This window comes from Acomys russatus, chromosome 19, assembly GCF_903995435.1.
Source record: "Acomys russatus chromosome 19, mAcoRus1.1, whole genome shotgun sequence".
NCBI lineage: Eukaryota > Metazoa > Chordata > Mammalia > Rodentia > Muridae > Acomys > Acomys russatus.
This window is the reverse complement of record NC_067155.1, coordinates 30,771,849-30,791,594: the sequence shown is the minus strand read 5'-3', so window position 1 is coordinate 30,791,594 and position 19,746 is coordinate 30,771,849. Positions and strand designations below refer to the sequence as shown.

The 19,746-nt window shown below is 44.9% G+C and overlaps 2 protein-coding genes and 2 pseudogenes across 2 annotated transcripts in view; all 4 read left to right on the top strand.

The window, feature by feature from the left end:
* The window catches only part of Elavl1 (ELAV like RNA binding protein 1), a 47,923-nt gene extending 45,166 nt beyond the window's left edge, over positions 1–2,757 (top strand). Inside the window, exon 6 of the mRNA XM_051162958.1 lies at positions 1,193–2,757. Coding sequence (XP_051018915.1) covers positions 1,193–1,517 — 325 coding nt within the window. The 3' untranslated portion in view covers positions 1,518–2,757. The remainder of the gene's footprint in view (positions 1–1,192) is intronic.
* The window catches only part of LOC127203988 (zinc finger protein 721-like), a 1,570,727-nt gene that overhangs the window by 996,338 nt on the left and 554,643 nt on the right, over positions 1–19,746 (top strand).
* Positions 8,387–8,500, top strand: LOC127204086 (uncharacterized; annotated as a pseudogene).
* On the top strand, positions 12,109–19,719 carry LOC127202955 (60S acidic ribosomal protein P2-like; annotated as a pseudogene).

Below are 19,746 nucleotides of genomic sequence, written 5' to 3'. Positions count from 1 at the left end.
AAACCTTGTGCCCTGTAGTAACGGTGCATGACTTGTACTCACTCCAGGGGATCCTGTGCTTTTACCTTCATCTAGAAATATCACCACGAGATGCTAAATGGGGGCGAGGGGTGCCACAAGCTTTAGTTCCAGCACTCAGGAAGATCTCTTGAGTTCAAGGCCAGCCTTGTCTACAGAGTGGGTTACAGCATATCTGGGCCTACACAGAGCAACCATGATGAGGGCCGAGGGGGGCAATACAAACCAAGAAAACAATGAAAAGGAACTAAATTTGGGAGAAAAAAACCCTCTCTCCTTCCCCCCACATGGATTCATGAATACATGGGCTCACACACAGAATATGAAGTTTCCCTCACGTACATTGACAATGAAAGATCCCTGCAGAGTACTGCCACCTACACTGGGGCATGTGGAAGAAACTCCCAGAATTTCAAATGTGGAATGTGGGGTTGAGCTTGTGGCTCAGCACCAACCGTCAGTTTCCTCCCCAGCATTACAAAAACTAAAATGGGGAAAGCACTGGAACAACTAAGTAAGCTGTACACATGCTGCACACATACAGCACAAGTGAAAGCACTGACACTTCAGTCAGATCCTAACAACCTGTCTTGTCTTAATAGATTCCAGGGCCCTCTCTCCTTATCTCCCGCCTTCCCGCTCTCGTTTCAAGGCAGGGTCTCTCTGTGTAGCCTTGTCTGTCCTGGGCTCGCTTTGTAGACCAGGCTGTTCTCAGACTCATAGAGATCCACCTGCCTCTGCCTCTGGAATGCTGGGGTTAAAGGGATGTGCCACCATGCCCAGCCTGTTTTCTCTCATGTGCAAACATTTAATAAATTATGAAAGTAGAAGGCATTATTTGGGGAGTAGACAGGGTCTGAGGGAAGGTGGAACAAGAGGATAGATAATAAAGGTGAAAATTACCATTTCATTGCGTTACATGTGTTATGCAAATGTCACAGTGAGCATTATTATGCAGCTAATACATGCTGTTTTTAAAAGTCATTTCAACCCACATGATGCCCCATTCTTGAGCACCTCTAACTCAGAAAAGCTGGCTGTGTAAGAGGCCCAGTGTCCTTACGTCACTGTACCAGAGCCACCCTCTTATCCCTCTCCATCCTACCTCTTACCCTCCTGTGAAGATACACTGCTGACCTTAACCTTGACCTAACATGTGCTCTCTGTTTGCTAGGTTCTCCCCTATGGGTGTAGATCACATGAGTGGGATTTCTGGTGTCAATGTCCCCGGCAATGCTTCCTCCGGCTGGTGCATCTTCATCTACAACCTTGGGCAAGACGCGGATGAGGGGATCCTCTGGCAGATGTTTGGCCCGTTTGGTGCAGTCACCAATGTGAAAGTGATTCGTGATTTCAACACCAACAAGTGCAAAGGGTTTGGTTTTGTGACCATGACAAACTATGAAGAAGCTGCAGTGGCCATAGCAAGTCTGAATGGCTACCGCCTGGGGGACAAAATTTTACAGGTTTCCTTCAAAACCAACAAGTCCCACAAATAACTCGCTCATGCTTTTCTTTTTTTCTTTTCTTTTTTCTTTTTTTGTACGGAATAGATAATTAAGAGTGAAGAAGTTGAAACTTTTTTGTTAGTGTACAACTCATTTTGCGCCAATTTTCACAAGTGTTTGTCTTAGTCTAAATGAGAAGTGCAAAAGGTTTTTATACTCTGGGATGCAACCGACATGTTCAAATGCTTGAAATCCCACAAATGTTAGACCAATTTTAAGTTTCTTAAGTTATTTCCTTTAAAGTATATATTAAACCGAAACCTAAGTAGACTGCATTAACTAACCAGTCCCTCTGGATGGTGGTGGAACTGAAGCATGCTTTAACTTCTAAGACTGTCTAACACCTGTTTCATTTGATGTCTCCACAGACTGGATTTTTAAAAAAAAAAAAAAAAATCTTTTTTTTTTTTTTTTTTTCCTTAGTTTTAGTTTTTAAACTAAAGATGTTAGACAGATGGGGAGTGTGTTTTTCTCAACTGCTTCACCATTTTAAGCAACTTCTGCTTTAGTTCACAGGAAATTTGCCCTCCCCAGCAGTCCCACTGCTGTCTCCTGCCCACGCAGTCCCAGCTCTGTGGTGTAGGGAGCAACAGCAGGGCCCAGACTGTGTGGAACCCCCAGCAGGGGAGGGAGGGGTTCCACATGTTGGGCTGGGCCAAGCCCTCCAGAGGACAAAAAGGGGTAAGCCCAGGCACCAATGAGAACGGACCAAAGAGTTTCAGGGCAGCTCCAGTATATTCCAGAGTCAGACCTGAGCTCCAGGCATGCCTGAAGATGTCCCACTCCTCTGACATCCTGAGTGTCTGTCCACACATTGCATGCATGGTGCCCACACATCAAATACTGTTGTTCATGCAACCTCTCAAGTTTCCAAGACCATTTATCGTAGCTTGAATGCACAATGATTGCTGTTTTTAATGACACAGAAACATTTGAGCATTGTATTTCTCGCATCCCTCCTTGTGAGCACTAGACTTTTTCTGATTTTAGTCAGATTTTTGCTTTGATGTTTTGCTTTTGTATGGACACTCAGCAGAAAAGTACTTCTTGCCAGTTATCTATTAACAAAAACCTTTGATTTGTAGTTTTAAGGATTAATCCTCAAAGTTCTCTTCATAACTGCCTTGACGTTTGGGGTTCTGTTCTGTTAATTTTCTTTTGCTTTTTTGTGTTTTTTGTTTGTTTTTACTTTTGCATTTAAGACCATTAAATTTGATTTTGTTTTGCTCGAGTTTTGTTTTGTTTTTTGTTTTACCTTTTCTTTCTTTTTTGGCTAGGGAAGGCACAGACAGCCCAGCGTTCAGGGAGGAGTCTGTCAGACCTTAAACACTTGCCTCAACATTTAAAAAGCACTTCTGGATCTATGGTATAGAAACACAGCTATGGACCGATGGTTCTTAACTCCAGATGGTAGGAAAGGTCAGAGAGAAGGCCTTTAGAGCAGATGAGGCCTGACCCCTGTAGCCATGAGGACCATGCTCTGATTTGTATTAGCACGTGGAGAGAATGAGAATAGGCTAGCTCAGTTACTGGCAGCTCTTCACTTTGATGTGAGCCTGGAGTAACAGCAGGCTAATATTTAGTTCTTGATATCATGGTACAACAGCATTATTTATATATTTGCTTACTTATTTATATATATATATAGCTATTTATTTTGTTTCATTTACTAAGTGGAAAACTGAGCAACATGCACAGCCATCTCCAAAGCAGGTCAGTGTGTCAAGAAGCCCTTAGACAATTTGAGGCCACTTGTCCCTTCCCCGGCCTCCTTTTCCTGACTTCCCTGGAGGGGCTTTTTGTAGTGCTCCCCACCATTGATGAGGTTGCCTCATTGTACCACCCTAAGTGAACCAAGTGCTGCTCAGTATCCTATATCCTTTCCAGAATTCCCAGCCTATAGGACCTGAAACCCAGAACCAAAGGCCCTTATGCCCAGATCTGACCAAAAAAGGAGAGGAGTCCACTGCTCTTTTGGTGCAGAGTGCTCCTCCCATGGGACCAGAAAGTTCTCCTGGTAAAATAGGCATTTCCAGTTTCTCAGACCAACATCCTTCTGAGTGAAGGTGAGATTTCCCCATCCAACCCTTTCCTGGTTTCCCCTCATTCCTGCAGCCTTAGCTAGTGTCCCATACCTGAAAGGGATTGTGTCTTTAAAGCAAGTGATAGTGCTTGGAGGCAGCACCTCAGTCACTACCATCCCCATCCTTCAAACACCTGTTTACTCCATAATAATTCTGACCAGAAGCATGAAAGGAAAAGGAAATCTTACCAGCTTCTGGAAGTCACCTCAAGTTCAGTGAAATTCTCTTTTTGTGTGGTCTCTACGGTCTCGACAACATTCTAGATAAAAAGCCCTAGTGTATTTCTTTCTTTGCCAGTGTCTAGAAGGAGTTAGCTCACCCCCACCCCCACCCCACCACGAGACAGGGTTTCTCTGTGTTGCCTTGGTTGGTCTGGACTCTCTTTGTAGACCAGGCTTGCCTCGAACTCAGAGGTCCGCCTACCTCTGTCTCCTGCTGGGATTAAAGGGGAGCGCCACCGCACCCGGCCTAGGAGTTAGCTTTAAAAAGACATTCCTGAAAGCAATTTTCGTTTTATGAAGAGACAAGGTGCTGGACCTGGGCTCAGAGTTCATGATGCCCTGTAGAAGCTTTCTAGAAAGGGACATCCCATAGTCCAGAGGTGGATGTAGCTCGGTGATAAAAGCACTTGCTAAGCATGAAAAAGTCACAACCTGAGAGAAACTTAATTTTCTTTTTTAACAGAAATTCATCCTGTTTTTATGGAGCAAAGTAGAGGTGTTCCTTTTGTTGAGGAGTCTGATGGGGGAAAAGAAAAAAATACAGAGTAGGTACTATTCATTAATCAGAAATATGCTTTGGCCAATGCCAGAGAGGATTTGGCTGGGTTCTCTTGACCTGTACAACATCCCCGGGTAGTGGGTTATTCCTTTGAGCCACTCCAGATTCTTTAGCCTACTTCTAGTTGGGTTACCCGGTTTCTTCCTCAAGTGTTTCTCTCCCTCAACTGAAACTTGCCTAGGTAGTGTGCCAAGCCGTCCTGGCTGTGCCTCTAGTCGCAGTACTGTTGACTGTGTCCCCCTCCTCTCCTGCTCTGTACTTAGTTGCTCTGCTCAGCTACCATCTTGCTTGACTATCTGAGAACCAGACTTCCCCTGGTGGATGTGGGGAGATGTGGTGCCACTGTACTGAATTGAGTTATATCTCCCTTAAAGTTGCCTTAACCTTTTGAGAGTCTGCTCAGCAGTAAGTAGTTCAGGAACCCCTACACAGCTGGGGATTGGACCTCCTAGCTATAAGGAGCTAAGACTGGAGTCTTGTGGCTGGCATATAAGGGGAATCCAGCTGGGTCAGAGAAATAGATGAGCCTCTCAGACAGTGGCCAGTTTTGCCTCCAAAGGAGCCATTTGTCTATAACATACTGTGTTAACAGGCTGTGACCTACTCCAGTCTTGTGTTACATTTAAAAATCAAAGGTAAAATAACTCAGCTCTTCCAATTAGCATGTATCAGCCCAATTTTATCTCTTGATGCTTTGTGTAGCCAGCTTTCCTATACTGAGCGAAAGAAAATATGAGGAAGCTGAAGGGGGCCTCTGCCTCCTCCATCCCTAACACCTTATCCCTTTCCATCTTCCAGGAACTGCCTCACCTACTGGGACCTGAGGAGGGACCCCTGGGGTTCATCACATGCAAGGGGTCAGGAATCTTGTTTCCAGACTTCCTTAGAGCACCCCAGAAGTCATGAACGTTACTGTTCAGTGGCATTGATGATTTGACACATTCTTAGGGAAGCAATAGAGCATGCATTTCCATCCTAGATAAAGACTTCCCATCCCACCCCTTGACCTTTAATAATGATTGTATTACATTTTCCCATAACCTTGTGCTGATGTGGTTCAATTTCTTTTTCTTGGTCATGAAAATATTTATTTATTTATTATTTATTTATTTATTACTTGTAAGTCACCAGCTGCCAAGTATTTGCATTAGGCTGGTGGAGACTTCGAGAGGACTGTGCTTTTCTGTTCCCCTCCCCCAGAAAAGAAGGCTGGTTGGTTGGTGGGGCCACCTCTCTTCCCACATGCTGTTTCCCCCACAGTGGCTTACTTTGGGGGAGGGGAGGGCTTCTACCAGCTGATTCCCATGTTGTACACTAGATGGCTAGACATTTTTGTATATTAGTGTGTTTTAAGTTATTGATTTGTTTTATATGAAATAATTTATTTTTCAGGTACCATTTTTTTTTTCATTTTAACTTTGTTTTTACATGGGTTTGTTTTCAATAAAGTCTGACACTGCTGTCCAAAGTCAACAATAAAGTGAATCCCATTGTGTTCTTTTGAGGATGTTTATGTAACTAGCCTTTAAAAGTGATTTTCAGAAAAAGAAAGGTGGGGAACAAAACCCCTTACCTGTTTTCCTTCTCCCCATTGCCTTTCCCCCCCCCCCCAACTTTAAATCCTTGTGAATAAATGTTCTTCAGTGTTTTAGGAAGAAGAAGCAAACCTAGATTTTGATAATCCAGAAGATTTCAGATTAATGAAGCTTTGAAAGAACCATTTTTCGAAATTTTAGTGACGTGTGAATATTTTTTGTCAATGGCTTTCTCAAAGAGAATGAAACTTTTGCACCATTTTCAGAGTTTTTATAGAGATGCCAAATTGATATATTTACATGTAATGCAAACATGAAAAAAGTTTTATTAAACAATTGTTCATAGCTGTGTAGACATTTTAATTCAGTTTCCAAAGCTCTTCAAAAGCGTATTTTGGAGGTATGGGGCGTTAACTGATGATTCCAAATGAGTCAGTTGTCCAAATACTTAGTTCCTTCTACAGGTGTCAGGTTTGTGTTAAACACTGTATGTTACCAGTGACTGGAATTCTGTGATATTTTGGTAATAAATGAAGTGGGATCATTGAGATGCGACGGTGTAGGGGTGATCATGTGTGACTTGTCAGCATTCCAAAGCCGGATAAAGTGCCAGGTGACTTCTTCCTGTGTGAGCCAGGACCAGGCCACAACCTTGACCTAGCAGAGAAGGAGCCTGTGGACAGCCCAGGTATGCTGTGTATGTGTCTCCCTCAAGACCACCCAGTCCTGCCCCGATGCTCCTCATGGAGGAGCCCCAGAGCCCCTGATGGTGGATGCCCCTTACCCTCAGTTGGATGATACCATAGCCACATTTGGGCCATAGGGATGGAATGGGACTTAGTTTCCTTTGGGGACAGGAAAGCAAGTGTAACTCTCCATCTTACTGTGTAGTTAGAAGCACAGAATCTCATGGTGGCTAGAGATACGGCTCTTAAAAGAGTGTCTGTCTGGCGTGCACTAAGCTCTGACATTCATCCCCTAGTGCCACAGAAAAACAGCCTGGTAGTGTGCCTGAAATCCAAATGCTTGAGAGGGGCTAGGAGGTCAGCCTTAGTTACATAGCAAATTTGAGGCCAGCCTGAGATATGAGAGCCCTTATCACCGCCAACCCCTCCAAAGGGGAGAGGTTGTGCTCCCAGGATTTAGGGATCTAGGTCTAGAAAAGAAATTGTAGCTTGGGGAATGGGAGGGTGACTCAGAAAAGCCTACTGAAGGACACACACACCCATAGTTGAACAAATGTGGGACAAGAGTGTGAAGTTAGTATGGAAAACTGGTTTGGTGGAATACACATAGAAACCTTGTCATGGCGGGCCTTCTGGAGAGAGGACAGTGAACTGCATACCCCAGTCCTGGCCAAATGGTTGACTACAGACAAGTATAGAAGGACTGGGGAAGGAGACCCAGAATCCACTTGGATCCCCTAAGGGAAATGCCACAACCAAGGGACTGAGAGGCTTCAGGAAGGCTACAGATTTGTTACTGCATATAAGAGGATTGTAGTTAGATAAACAGGATGCATGAAATCAAAAGAAGCAGCCAGGGCACCTGAAAAGAGTACCTCTGTGGCCCAGAATCCCAAAACCGTTGGGGGCAGGGGAAACAGTGACTTGGTGAGATGGCTCAGTGGGTAAAGATAATTGCTACTAGAACTGATGGCCTGAGCTCAATCACCAGGTTCCACATTATAGGAGAACCTACTCCCCCAAGTTGTCCTCTGACCCCATGAGAGCCATGACAGACAAGTTTGCATGGTCATGCACAAATTGAGTTAAAAGACTAAACCTCAAGTGGTTATCAGCCAGGCAGAGTGACACATGACATTAATCCTAGCATTTAAGAGGCAGAGGCAAGCAATCTCCCACGTAGCCAGTGCTACATAGACCATCTCACAAAAAGGATGATGTAGAGATCTGTGAGTTCAAAGCCAGTCTGGGCTACATAGCAGAACTTCGGCTTCATAATAAGCCTCGCTATGAGGTACAGATGATAGATTCTCAACATTGATTTTGGTCAGTCAAATGAAGTATAGAGGAAATCCATATGCTGCCCTACAAGCAGAAAGGAACCACAGGCTCCTGAAACCAATTCCAAATTAGGACTCCAAGATTTGTGTTGGGAAGTCATCTTTAAAAGTGAGGGTGGGAGTGGTTTATGTATGTGTGTGTCATGGGACAGGTGGAGGTCAGAGGACAATGTGGCGTTAGGTTCTCTCCTTTCACCATGTGAGTCCCAAAGATTGAGCCCTGGATTGAACTCAGGTGGCTTTCCTGTAACCCCATACATTTTTCTTCCCTTCCTCCTGTGCTGAGATGAACCACCCAAGGCCTACTGCTCTCTACCAGTGAGTCACCACACCCCCACTTGTTTTCTATTTCTGTGTAACCAATTACCATGTCTTTAGGACTTTAGTGGCTCAAAACAACACCCATTTATCATTGCCTGGTTCTGTGAAAAGTCTGGCTGAGTACTGGATTCAGCAGCTGTATTCTAAAATTGGAACAAGAATGAGGAGAGGTTAGCATGGTCCCTGCTCAAGAATGAAATGGGAATTCATGAAGACTTTAGTAATTGAATGCAAAGTGAATGCAGCATTTGATATATTGTAAACTGACATTTTTCCTACTTCTATTAGATCTTAAGAGTGTTCTGCGTGCATGCATGTCTTATACCACATGTATGCCCAATGCCCATAGAGGCCAGGAGAAGGTGTCAGAGCTCTTGCAACTGGGGTTAAAGATGGTTGTAAACCACTATGTGGGTGCTGAGAACTGAACCTGAGTCTACTGCAAGACTAACAAGCACTCCTAACTCATGAACCATCTCTCCCAGCCAGTAAGCTTCAATTTTTGTTCAGAGGGCCTCAGGGCGTGGTTTAAGAAATAATAATAGAGCTGGCAAGGTGGCTTCACGCCAGGCCTCATGACCTGAGTTTAATCCCCAGGAGGCATGTTGTGTAAAGAATGAACAGACTCCTGGTGTCATCTGGCTTCCACTCAGCCACAAGACAATCTTATTCTAAATGGGGTTTTTGGATTTATTTCTACGTTTTGCTCACGTATACTACTTGCATGTTTGATGCCTACAGAGTTCAAAAGAAAGTGCCAGGTTCCCCTGGGACTGAAGTTGCAGAGACTTATGAGCTGCTTTGTGGGTGCTGGAAATGGAACTTAGGTCCTCTGGAAGAACAAGTGCTCTTAACCACTGAGCCATCTCACCCACCCTTATTTCAAAGTTTAGTGGGAATAATGATATTACCCACCACATGGAATAATTGGAACAACCAGATAGGTCAGCAAGCTGCGATGACATCCACCGTAGAAGGCCATGAGGGAGTCCACTTTCTCTCTCTCTCTCTCTCTCTCTCTCTCTCTCTCTCTCTCTCTCTCTCTCTCTCTCTCTCTCTCTCTCTCTCTTTCTCAGCCTTGACTGTCCTAGACTCACTTTGTAGACCAGGCTGGCCTCAAACTTACAGAGATCCACCTGCCTCTGCCTCCCAAATGCTGGGATTAAAGACATGCGCCACCACACCTGGCTTGGAGTCCACTTATAAAGTATTAAGTTTCCCTGTTGATGGAACAAATAGTTGTAATGTTATTAATAGCTTCACACAACACAATTTGGCCAGCAAGATGTCTCAGTGGGTAAGTGCACTTGCACTGAGCTCCAGAACCTACGTGGTACAAGAAGAGAGCAAATTCCACAAGGTTATCCACTGATCTCCATGGACATTTTTTTTTTTCCAAGACAAGGTTTCTCTGTGTCTCCTTGGCTGTCCTGGACTCTCCCTTTGTAGAGCAGGCTGGTCTCGAATTCACAGAGATCCGCCTGTCTCTGCCTCCCAAATCCTGGGATTACAGGTATGTGCCACTGCACCTGGCTTTTTTGTTTTGTTTTTCCTTCCAGAGAGAGTTTTTTTTGTGTGTATCTCTGGCTGTCCTGGAATCACTCTATAGACCAGGCTGCCTCTGTCTCCTGAGTGCTGGGATTAAAGGTGTGTGCCCCACCATGCCCATTGATCTCCAAAGTTAAAATGGGGCACTCAAGAAACTAAGACAGGGCTGGAGAGGTGGCTCAGAGGTTAAGAGCACTGGCTGCTCTTCCAAAGGTCATGAGTTCAATTCCCAGCAACCACATGGTGGCTCACAACCATCTATAATGAGATTTGGTGTGCAGGTGTACATGCAGGCAAGAACATTGTATACATAATAAATAATATTTTTTTAAAAAGAGGCTTATACAATTTTTGTGAATGGTCATTAAACTGTTCTTGCAACTTTGAAATTCTACAAATCCAATGTGGCATTCATACCTGTGATTGCAGTTCTTGGGAGGCTAAGACAGAAGGATGGCTTCAAGTTCATGCCCAGATTGGACTACTAATACATTCTCTAAGTCTCTAGCTTAAAAAATAAAATAAAATTTAAAGTGGGCCCAGTGAAATGGTTCAGAACAAAAGGCATAAGCAAGCGAAACTTGACCCCTTGGGTTGTTCTCTGACCTCTACAGGTAAACTGAGGGATGTGTACTTATACACACACACACACACACACACACACACACTGGGGTGGGGGAGATAAATGTAGTAAAAGGTTTAAATAGGAGTTAATTATGTTCATCTGCCACGAATGAAGCCCTAAACTGTATTAGTCTTAGTGATATATGCCTATAGTCCCAGCACTCAGGAGGTAGAGGCAGGAGGATCAAGAGCTCAAGGTCATCCTCAGTTATATATTGAGCTCAAGACCCCTCTAAGATACCTGAGGCAGAAACAGAAGCACAAACAAAAGCTGAGGGAGAAGGTTAGAAAAATTAGAGGGCTTAGCGGTTAAGATCCTGAGTTCAATTCCCAACAACTACATGGTGGCTCACAACCATCTATAATGAAATCTGATACCCTCTCCTGACACCTGACATGCAGATGTACATGCAGATAGACCACTCATATACCCTAAATAAATCCTTTTTTAAAAACGTTGAGGGGAAATGCTGAGAGCAAAGCCAACCAGAGCTACACTATAAGAACATAGGCTTCTTGTTGCTACTGTTGTTTTGAGGAGAAAGGTATCATACCCACCCACTCCTCTCTCTGTTTCTCCAGTTGTCATCCTCTAAAGGGTCCATAGTCACCTTCCCTCTTCCTAAATGTTGCTGTTCTGGCTAAAAGTTCAATCAGTGGCTCTCCAAACAAATCCCAAGGCACCTGACTTGTAGTAGTTGCTATCTCCAGCGGTGTAAATATACCCACCGTGGCTGATGTCATTACTAACAGGGCATCATCAAAGCTGGCATTGGTAAGAGATGGACAAAACACAATATAGCACTTCCAGAATGCAGATACGATGCATAGAGCCTTGACTGCACAGCAAGGTCAAGGCCAGTCTGAGCTGCATGGGACCTTTCTTCAAAACAAGGGGGCCAGATGTGGTGGCTTACGTAATCTCGGCACTCCGGAGGCAACAAGGGAGGTGGGGAATAACAGTACCATAGACAGTTATGTTGACTCTGTTTCTTAGCAATTAAACTTTATTATACAACCCAACTAGCTTATACAAGAAGGAAAAAGGTTAAAGGGACAAAAGAGTGAACCTTCTGGTAGCCGTTCCACGGGACAGGTCCTTAGGTGTCTCTCTGGCCCGCGTGCTGGTCCAGCTGGTCTGCTGCTCTCACGCTCTCTCGCCCAGCTGACTCTGTTTTTTTTTCTCTTCCCCCCAACTGCCTGAGTCACGTGGGAAGGACCGTCTCCTTCTCCCGGTGAGGGTCCATTAGAAAGACAATAGTCCAGGTGGGGTTTCCAGGTCTGCTTCCTGAATTCCAGACCCAGGATGGCTCCACTCTGTCTGTCACAAGGTATTCATGGGGTGCCCCAAGGGTAAAGCCCGCCAAGACTGCTCCCACCTGTGACAAGGCTTATTCTTCCCCACACAGTTATGCTTTATTCAATGACGCAGATGCATCTTGCATCGTTAGGCGTCCTTATCGCCTATATCAATGGAATGTTTCTGAGGGGAGGTGGTTAAGAAGCTTTTGCTGCTGTTCCAAAAGACCTGAGGTCAGTCCCACGTCAGGTGGCTCACAGCTTCCGGGGATCCAATGCTCTCTTCTGAACTCTATGGGTACTTGCATTCATGTTGCAGACGCACACATATAATTTGAAGAAGAAAAAAAAAATGCTGTGAGACAATGCCGTTCTACTTGGTCTCTCAGTGCAGAGCCAAGAAGCATGTGTGGTAGGTTGCGCCCTGTAGGCATAAGGTTATTGTGTAGCTTAAATTCTGATTTCCTGCCTAAATGTGTAAACTCTGCTCCCCAGTTGTCCCCCTGTTGTGTCAATAAAGCATCTTACAGCCAATAAGCTGGGGAGACAGTAGGGCTGGACTTCCTGCCAGCCAGGAGAGGAGGAATTAGAAGAGGAAGCAAAGGATTCAGCCAAGCGAAGAGGTCCAAGGAAAACCAGGAGGAAGGAACTGGAGCCAAGGAAAGCTACAAAGTGCAAGTATAGCTGGGATGTTTGCTGGGAGTGAGACAAAATAGCATAAAGGGTTTAAGAACAGACTGAAAACGGCTCAGATTGTGCTGTGAAGCCTTGTATTATAAGAGAGTCTCAATTATTTGTGTGATAGCCTGCTTAAGAAATAAGCTAATGGGGCTGGAGAGATGGCTCAGAGGTTAAGAGTACTGTCTGCTCTTCCAGAGGTCCTGAGTTCAATTCCCAGCAACCACATGGTGGCTTGCAACTATCTATGACACGATCTGGTGCCCTCTTCTGCCATGTAGGTGTACATGCCGATAGAGTACTCATATACATTAAATAAATAAATAAATCTTAGAAAGAAAGAAAGAAAGAAAGAAATAAGCTAATGGTGATGCATGCCTTTAATCCCAGCACTTGGGAGGCAGAGGCAGGAGGATCGCTGTGAGTTCGAGGCCAGCCTGGTCTACAAAGTGAGTCCAGGACTACCAAGATAACATAGACAAAACCTGTCTCAGAAAAAACAAACAAACATACAGATACTGTTTTATAAATATAACTTCAAACAGTACCCAGGTAATAACTTGAATGATGAGGCGGGAAGACTGACTTCAGCTTGAAGCCAGCCTAGACTTCACAGTAAATCCTGTCTCGTACAAAAACAACAACAAAAAAAAAAAAAAAAAAAAAAAAAAAAAAAAAAAAAACCAATGCAGCGCTGAGCATGGTGGCACAAGCCTTTAATCTCAGCATTTAGGATGCCAGAGGCAGGTGGAGCTCTGTGAGTTTGAAGCTGGCGTGATCTATAAAATGAGTCCAAGACAGGGGCTGGAGAGATGGCTCAGGGGTTAAGAACACTGACTGCTCCTCCAGAGGTCCTGAGTTCAATTCCCCCCAACCACATGGTAGTTCACAACCATCTATAATGTGACCTGATGCCCTCTTCTGGCCTGCAGGTATATGTGTAGGCAGAGTACTGTATACCTAATAATAAATAAATAAATCTTAAAAAAAAAATTAAAATGAGTCCAGGACAGCTAAGGTTACACAGAGAAACCCTGTCTCGGAAGAAAAAAAAAATGCAATCAAGAAAGGAAGAAACTTTCACTGCTCGGTGCTGCCAAGGTTGCACTTGGGAGGCCTGCCCTGTATTACATCACCTCTTACCTGCTGTCCACCCTTCGGAACAACTCTTCTAGCACCAAAGACATCAAGAAGATACTAGGCTGCCTGGGCATCAATGCAAATGCAGACAATGACCAGCTCAACAAGGTCATCAGCTGAATGGAAAAAACACTGAGGATGTCATTCATTACTCAGGGTGTTGGCGAGCTCCCCAGTGTGCCTGCTGCTGGGGCTGGGGTTGTTTCTGTTGCCCTGGCTCTGCAGCTCCTGCTGCTGGTTCTGCCCCTGCTGCAGCAGAGAAGAAAGACAAGAAGAAGGAGGAATCCAAGGAGTCACATGAAAACGTGGATTTGTCTGGGACCAGGGGTTCTGCACAAACCATGACACCAACCAAGGAAAATAAACAATGAACCTCTACCCAGATCTAGCCAAGGGACAGGTCATTCTCTACAGATGAGTGGAGAGTGGGGACTGACTTTCACATGAACTCTGGTGCCCCATATTTGACCACATCCCCTGGATGGGGAGGCCAGGTGGCACTCAGAGGAAGGATAGCAGGCTACCAAGAAGAGACTTTATACCCTATGAGCATATACAGGGGGAGGAGGTCCCCCTCAGTCACAGTCATAGGGGAGGGGAATAGGGTGAAAGTGGGAGGGAGGGAGGAATGGGAGGATAGAAGGGATGGGACAACAATTGAGATGTAATATGAATGAATTAATAAATAAATAAATAAATAAAAAAGAAAAACCGGGCGTGGTGGTGCACTCCTTTAATCCCAGCACTCGGGAGGCAGAGGCAGGCAGATCGCTGTGAGTTCGACAAAATGAGTCCAGGACAGCCAAGGCTACACAGAGAAACCCTGTCTCGAAAAACCAAAATAAAATAAAATAAAGAAAATGTGGATTTGGCTTGTTTGATTAAATTTCTGTTCCCCTGCAAATAAAGCCTTTCTGTGTTTAAAAGGAAAAAAAAAAAAAAAGGAAGAGAATGAAGTGATGAGTGTTTGTTAATTTTATGCTAATGTAATCCATTTGAGCCTGTAACTCCTTATTAAATAGTGGCTGTGTTTAAGAGCTACCTTCAAAGCTGGGTGGTGGTGGCACACGCCTTTAATCACAGCACTTAGGAGGCAGAGGCAGGCAGATCTCTGTCAGTTCAAAGTCAGCCTGGTCTACAACACTGGTCCAAGACAGCCAGGGCGACACAGAGAAACCCTGTCATGAAATACAAAAAGCAAACCCAAACAAACAAAAAAGAGCTGCCTTCAGGTTGTTAGTGGTCGCCTATGCCTTTAATCCCAGCATTCAGGAGGCAGAGGCAGATGCAGGCAGATCTCTGTGAGTTCAAGGCCAGGCTGGATTACAAATCAGGACAGCCAGGGCTACTATACAGAGAAACTCTGTCTTGAAATAAAAACTAAAAGTGGGGGCTGGAGAGATGGCTCAGAGTTTAAGAACACTGTCTGTTCTTCTGAAGGTCCAGAGTTCAATTTCCAGCAACCACATGGTGGCTCACAACTATCTATAATGAGATCTGGTACCTTCTGGTGTGTAGTGTACATGCAGGCAGAACACTGTCTACATAATAAATAAATCATTAAAAGAAAAAGAAAAAAAGCTGCCTTCAGAATTCTGAAACATTTGCCTCAAGAATCGGCACAAACTGGATCCAGCCCACTTATGTGAAATTTTTTATTTCAACACACTGAAATCTGGCATCTCACTACCCAGTCCAAACCCTGATGGCTCATCTCCCTAGTGACTTCTTTTTTGTATGTGTGCGTACATGTGCATACTAGTGTGTATGCATGAGCGTGTGGATGCGTGTTGAGGCCAGAAGTCAATGTGGATGTTTTCCTCAATTGCTTTCCACCTGTTCCTAAGACTTGTTTGTCATTTTTATATGTGTGAGTAAATACCATGGGCATATTGTGCAGGTATCCACAGTGGCCAGAGAAGTTCCAGATCCCCTGGAACGGCAGTTACAGGTAGGTGGTTGTGGGCCACCTATATGGATGCTTTCTGGGAACCCGATTTAGAGCCTCTGGAAGAGCAAATGCCTGTTCTCTTAACTACTGAGCCGTATCTCCAGGTTTTCACTTTGTATTTTAAGACAGAGCCTGAGCTGGGCAGTGGTGGCACACTCCTTTAATCCCGGCACACGCAAGACAGAGGCAGGCAGATCTCTGTGAATTAATTCGAGGCCAGCCTGGTCCACAGAGCGAGTTCCAGGACAGCCAAGACTACACAGACCCTGTCTCAAACAAACTACAAGCACGGAGCTCCACAGTTCAGCTGTGCTTGCTGGCCAGCGAGCTCCAGGGACCCTGCTGTCTCCAACTCCGCATTGCTTAGATTACAGACACAGGCAGTTTTTGCGTTGGTGCTGGGGAATTTTAAGGTCATATCCTCATACTTTCAGTGCAAATACTTTACAAACTTAACTGTCTCTCCAGGGACTCTATACTGTAAATACAAAGGGCAATCAATACAGTGCTGGCTTGGCCTTGTTAAATATCTGCCTTCTTCAAGGCCTTGTATGTATTCTTTCAGTCTGTTGGGCAATCCTGCCCTGTCTCCTGGGGTGCTTCTTCTAATTTGGGCTTTTTTTTTTTTTTCTTTTCTCCTTTTCGGTTGTGTTTAATTTTGTTCACAATGCCATATATATCTCAGGCCAGCTCTACTGCTTACTTTTCTATTACTGTGACCAAGGCAACTTCTACAAGCTTAATTGGCCTTATGCTTCCACAGGGCTAGAGTCCACGATGGCATGATGTCAGGGACAGCTGAGAGCTCACATCTTGAACTGTGAGCAGAAGGCAGAGCGCACCGGAGATGGCGAGAGCATTTTGAAGCCTCAAGACTGCCCCTTGGCGACACCTCCTAAAAGATTGTAAGTCCTGATACTTCCCAAACATTTCCACTGGCTAGGGACTAATATTCAAACATGTGAGTTAGGGCTAGAGAGAGAGAGAGCAGTTAATAGCACTGGCTGCTCTTATAGAAGGCCTAGGTTCAATTTCCATCCATAAAGCAGCTCACAACTGTCTGTAACTCCAGTTCCAGAGGATCCAATAACCTCTCTGGCTTCCGTGAGCACCAGGCATGCACATGGTACCCAGACTTACATACAGGTAAACATTCATACACATAAAAGAAAATAAACATATGAGCCAATGGGAGCCAAGAAGCTGTCTTTTTGTTGTTGTTGTTGTTTTTGGTTTTTTGAGACAGGGTTTCTCTGTATAGCCCTTACTGTCCTGGACTCGTTTTGTAGACCAGGCTGGCCTTGAACTCACAGCGATCCTCCTGCCTCTGCCTCCCGAGTGCTGGGATTAAAGGCGTGCGCCACCACCACCTGGCTAAGAAGCTGTATTTCTAACCCAGACTTTAACAACTTGTACCCCCAACTCCTGTGCTTTTCTAGCTAGTGTTTTACCAACTTGACACAAGTCAGTGTTATCTGTGGAGATGGAACCTCAATTGAGAAAATATCTCCATCAGACTTGCCTACAGGGGTGTCTATTAGGTCATTTCTTGGTGAGTTGTGTGGGAGGGCCTAACACACTGTGGGTTGTGCCACACTTGGGCAGGTGGTTCTAGGTTGTATACGAAAGATAGCTGAACCAAAGCCCTGGGGAGTGAGCGGTAAGCAATGATCCTCCATAATTTCTCATTCAATTCCTGTCTCCAGCTGCCGTTCTGACTGCTTCATGGTGCAGTGTGAACTTGGGAACTGTAAGTTGAAATAAAACTTTTCATCCTCAAGTTGCTTTTGGACAGTGTTTAATCACAACAACAGAAAGCCAACTAGGGGGCGGGGCGTAGTGGCACACGCCTTTAATCCCAGCACTCTGGAGGCAGGGGCTGGCGGATCTCTGTGAGTTCGAGGCCAGTCTGGTCTACAAAGAGAGTTCCAGGACAGCCAGGACTATTACACAGAGAAACCCATCTCAGGTGGAAACAAACAAACAAACAAACAAAAAACCAGACATGTCTCTTAGCTTAAGAAGAATAATGTGAAAATAAATAAATAAATAAATAAATACGAAGAAGAATATGATACACAAGACTGTTGCTGTCCTAAATGTTAAAGGTTTAGCATTTGAGGGAGTGTCTTCTGGGGATATAATCTCATCGTGAGGTAGTCACTGGTCCTGTCTCCAGTTTTCTGCAGTGAAAGCTGCCTCCTTTTCAATCCTGTAAGCCCATGCTTTCCTATAGGTTCCCCCAGGATAGGGGGCCCACATACATACATTCCCCCCATGCCACGGTCCTACTCATGTCCTCAGCCACAGACAGCACAGTCACTTTACAGTACCTTTGCTTAATGGCAGTATCTTCTAAATCTAAAATAGCAGAGAAGTGCTGAAGTAGCAAAGGCCCAAGCTGCTTCAAAGAGAGATGTGCCCATGTACGCTGAACTGATGGGAGGACTAGACCTCAGACAGGTAGGCCTTACTTTTCCTTTCCTGTTCTAGGCTAGAACTAACAAGTGTCTTTCTACATCGCTTATAAGAAGAGGTTTGAAATTCTTGCTCTTGGAGCCACTTGCTTACTGACAGGTCCTGGTACTGTCAGTTAGTCATTTGCAAGTACATCTAGAGTTAATCATTCTTGGTTCGTTGGAAACGAACCAAGACCAACTAAATATATTTTAGTAGTTCACCCACCTACATGCCTGTCTCTAACACTTAACAACATGCTGTCCCAGAGCTGGAGATGTGACTCATTTGGTAGGCTGCTTGCCTAGCATGCACACACAGCCCTGTGTTCCATTCCCTGAAGTTCATAAACCTTCTGTTGTGGGGCACACCTGTGATAAGTAACACTTGGGCTGGGGGTGGTGGCGCACGCCTTTAATCCCAGCACTCGGGAGGCAGAGGTAGGTGGATTGCTGTGAGTTCAAGGCCAGCCTGGTCTACAAAGCCGAGTACAGGACAGCCAAGGCTACACAGAGGAACCCTGTCTCAAAAATCAAAAATAAGTAACACTTGGGCGGTGGAGGCAAGAGGATCGGAAGTTCAAGGTCATCTCCAACTACAAAGCAAGTTGGAAGCCAGCCTACTCCAGATGTTCAAACACACACATACACAAAACAAAAACTACGGCTGGAGAGATGGCTCAGAGGGTAAGAGCACTGAATGCTCTTCCAAAGGTCATAGGTTCAATTCCCTGCAACCACACGTTGGCTCACAACCATCTATAATGAAATCTGTATACATAATAAATAAATAAATAAATCTTAAAAAAAAACAAAAAACAAAAAAACAAGGACTAATCATTGAGCTGTTTTGGGGGACAATCCATGTTCCAGACTGAATCCTCATCTTTAGGTTTTGCCCTTTTATACTCTTCCCTCCGCCCCGCCCGCTACCCCCATCCCCGAGACAGGGTTTTCTGTGTAGCCTTGGCTGTCCTAGACTCACTTTGTAGACCAGGTTGTCCTTGAACTCAAAGAGATCTGCCTGCCTCTGCCTCCCAAGTGCTGGGATTAAAGGCGTGCGTCACCACACCCGGCTTCATAGTCTTTTTAGAAATTTTTATTTTATGCGTATGAGTCTTTCGCTTGCTGGATTACACGAAACCCTTAAAAAACAAAACAAAACAAACAAACAAAAAACAGTCAAGCACCATTGAGCTCTCTTGGAGTATCCCAACTCTGTACTGACCCCTCCCCAGTAGGCTTTGCTTTTTTATAGTAATCTTAATTTTTATATGTATAGGTAGGTGTTTTGACAGCATGTATATCTATCCATCACGCGTGTACCTGGTGCCATTGGAGGTCAGAAGAAGGCATCAGATCCCCTGAAACTGGAGTTACAGGTGATTGTGAGCCACCATGTGAGTGCTAAGAACTGAACCCCAATCCTCTGCCAGAGCAGCCAGTGCTCTTAAGTGTGTGGAGCTTTCTCTCCAGTCCTCTGGCCTTTCGTAGACCGTACCTACCACGGGTGTTCTCACCAAAGTGCCCCCCTCCTTAGGCCTCAATCTGAGGCTTACGTGGCCAGGACTCTGCCCCATCCTAGGCTGGATCACAGAATTCTGGGTCTCCTGGACCAGAGACTTGGACCTCTCCTACGCTTTTCTTGTCTCATCTCATCACAGAGGACCAATCAAATGCAGATGTTTCTCCTCTACGGCCACCAGTCCTACCAACCCCCTCCGAATTTTCCCAGGCTCCTGCTCCTCTAGGCCGTCGCAGCTGATGACGCTGTCCAG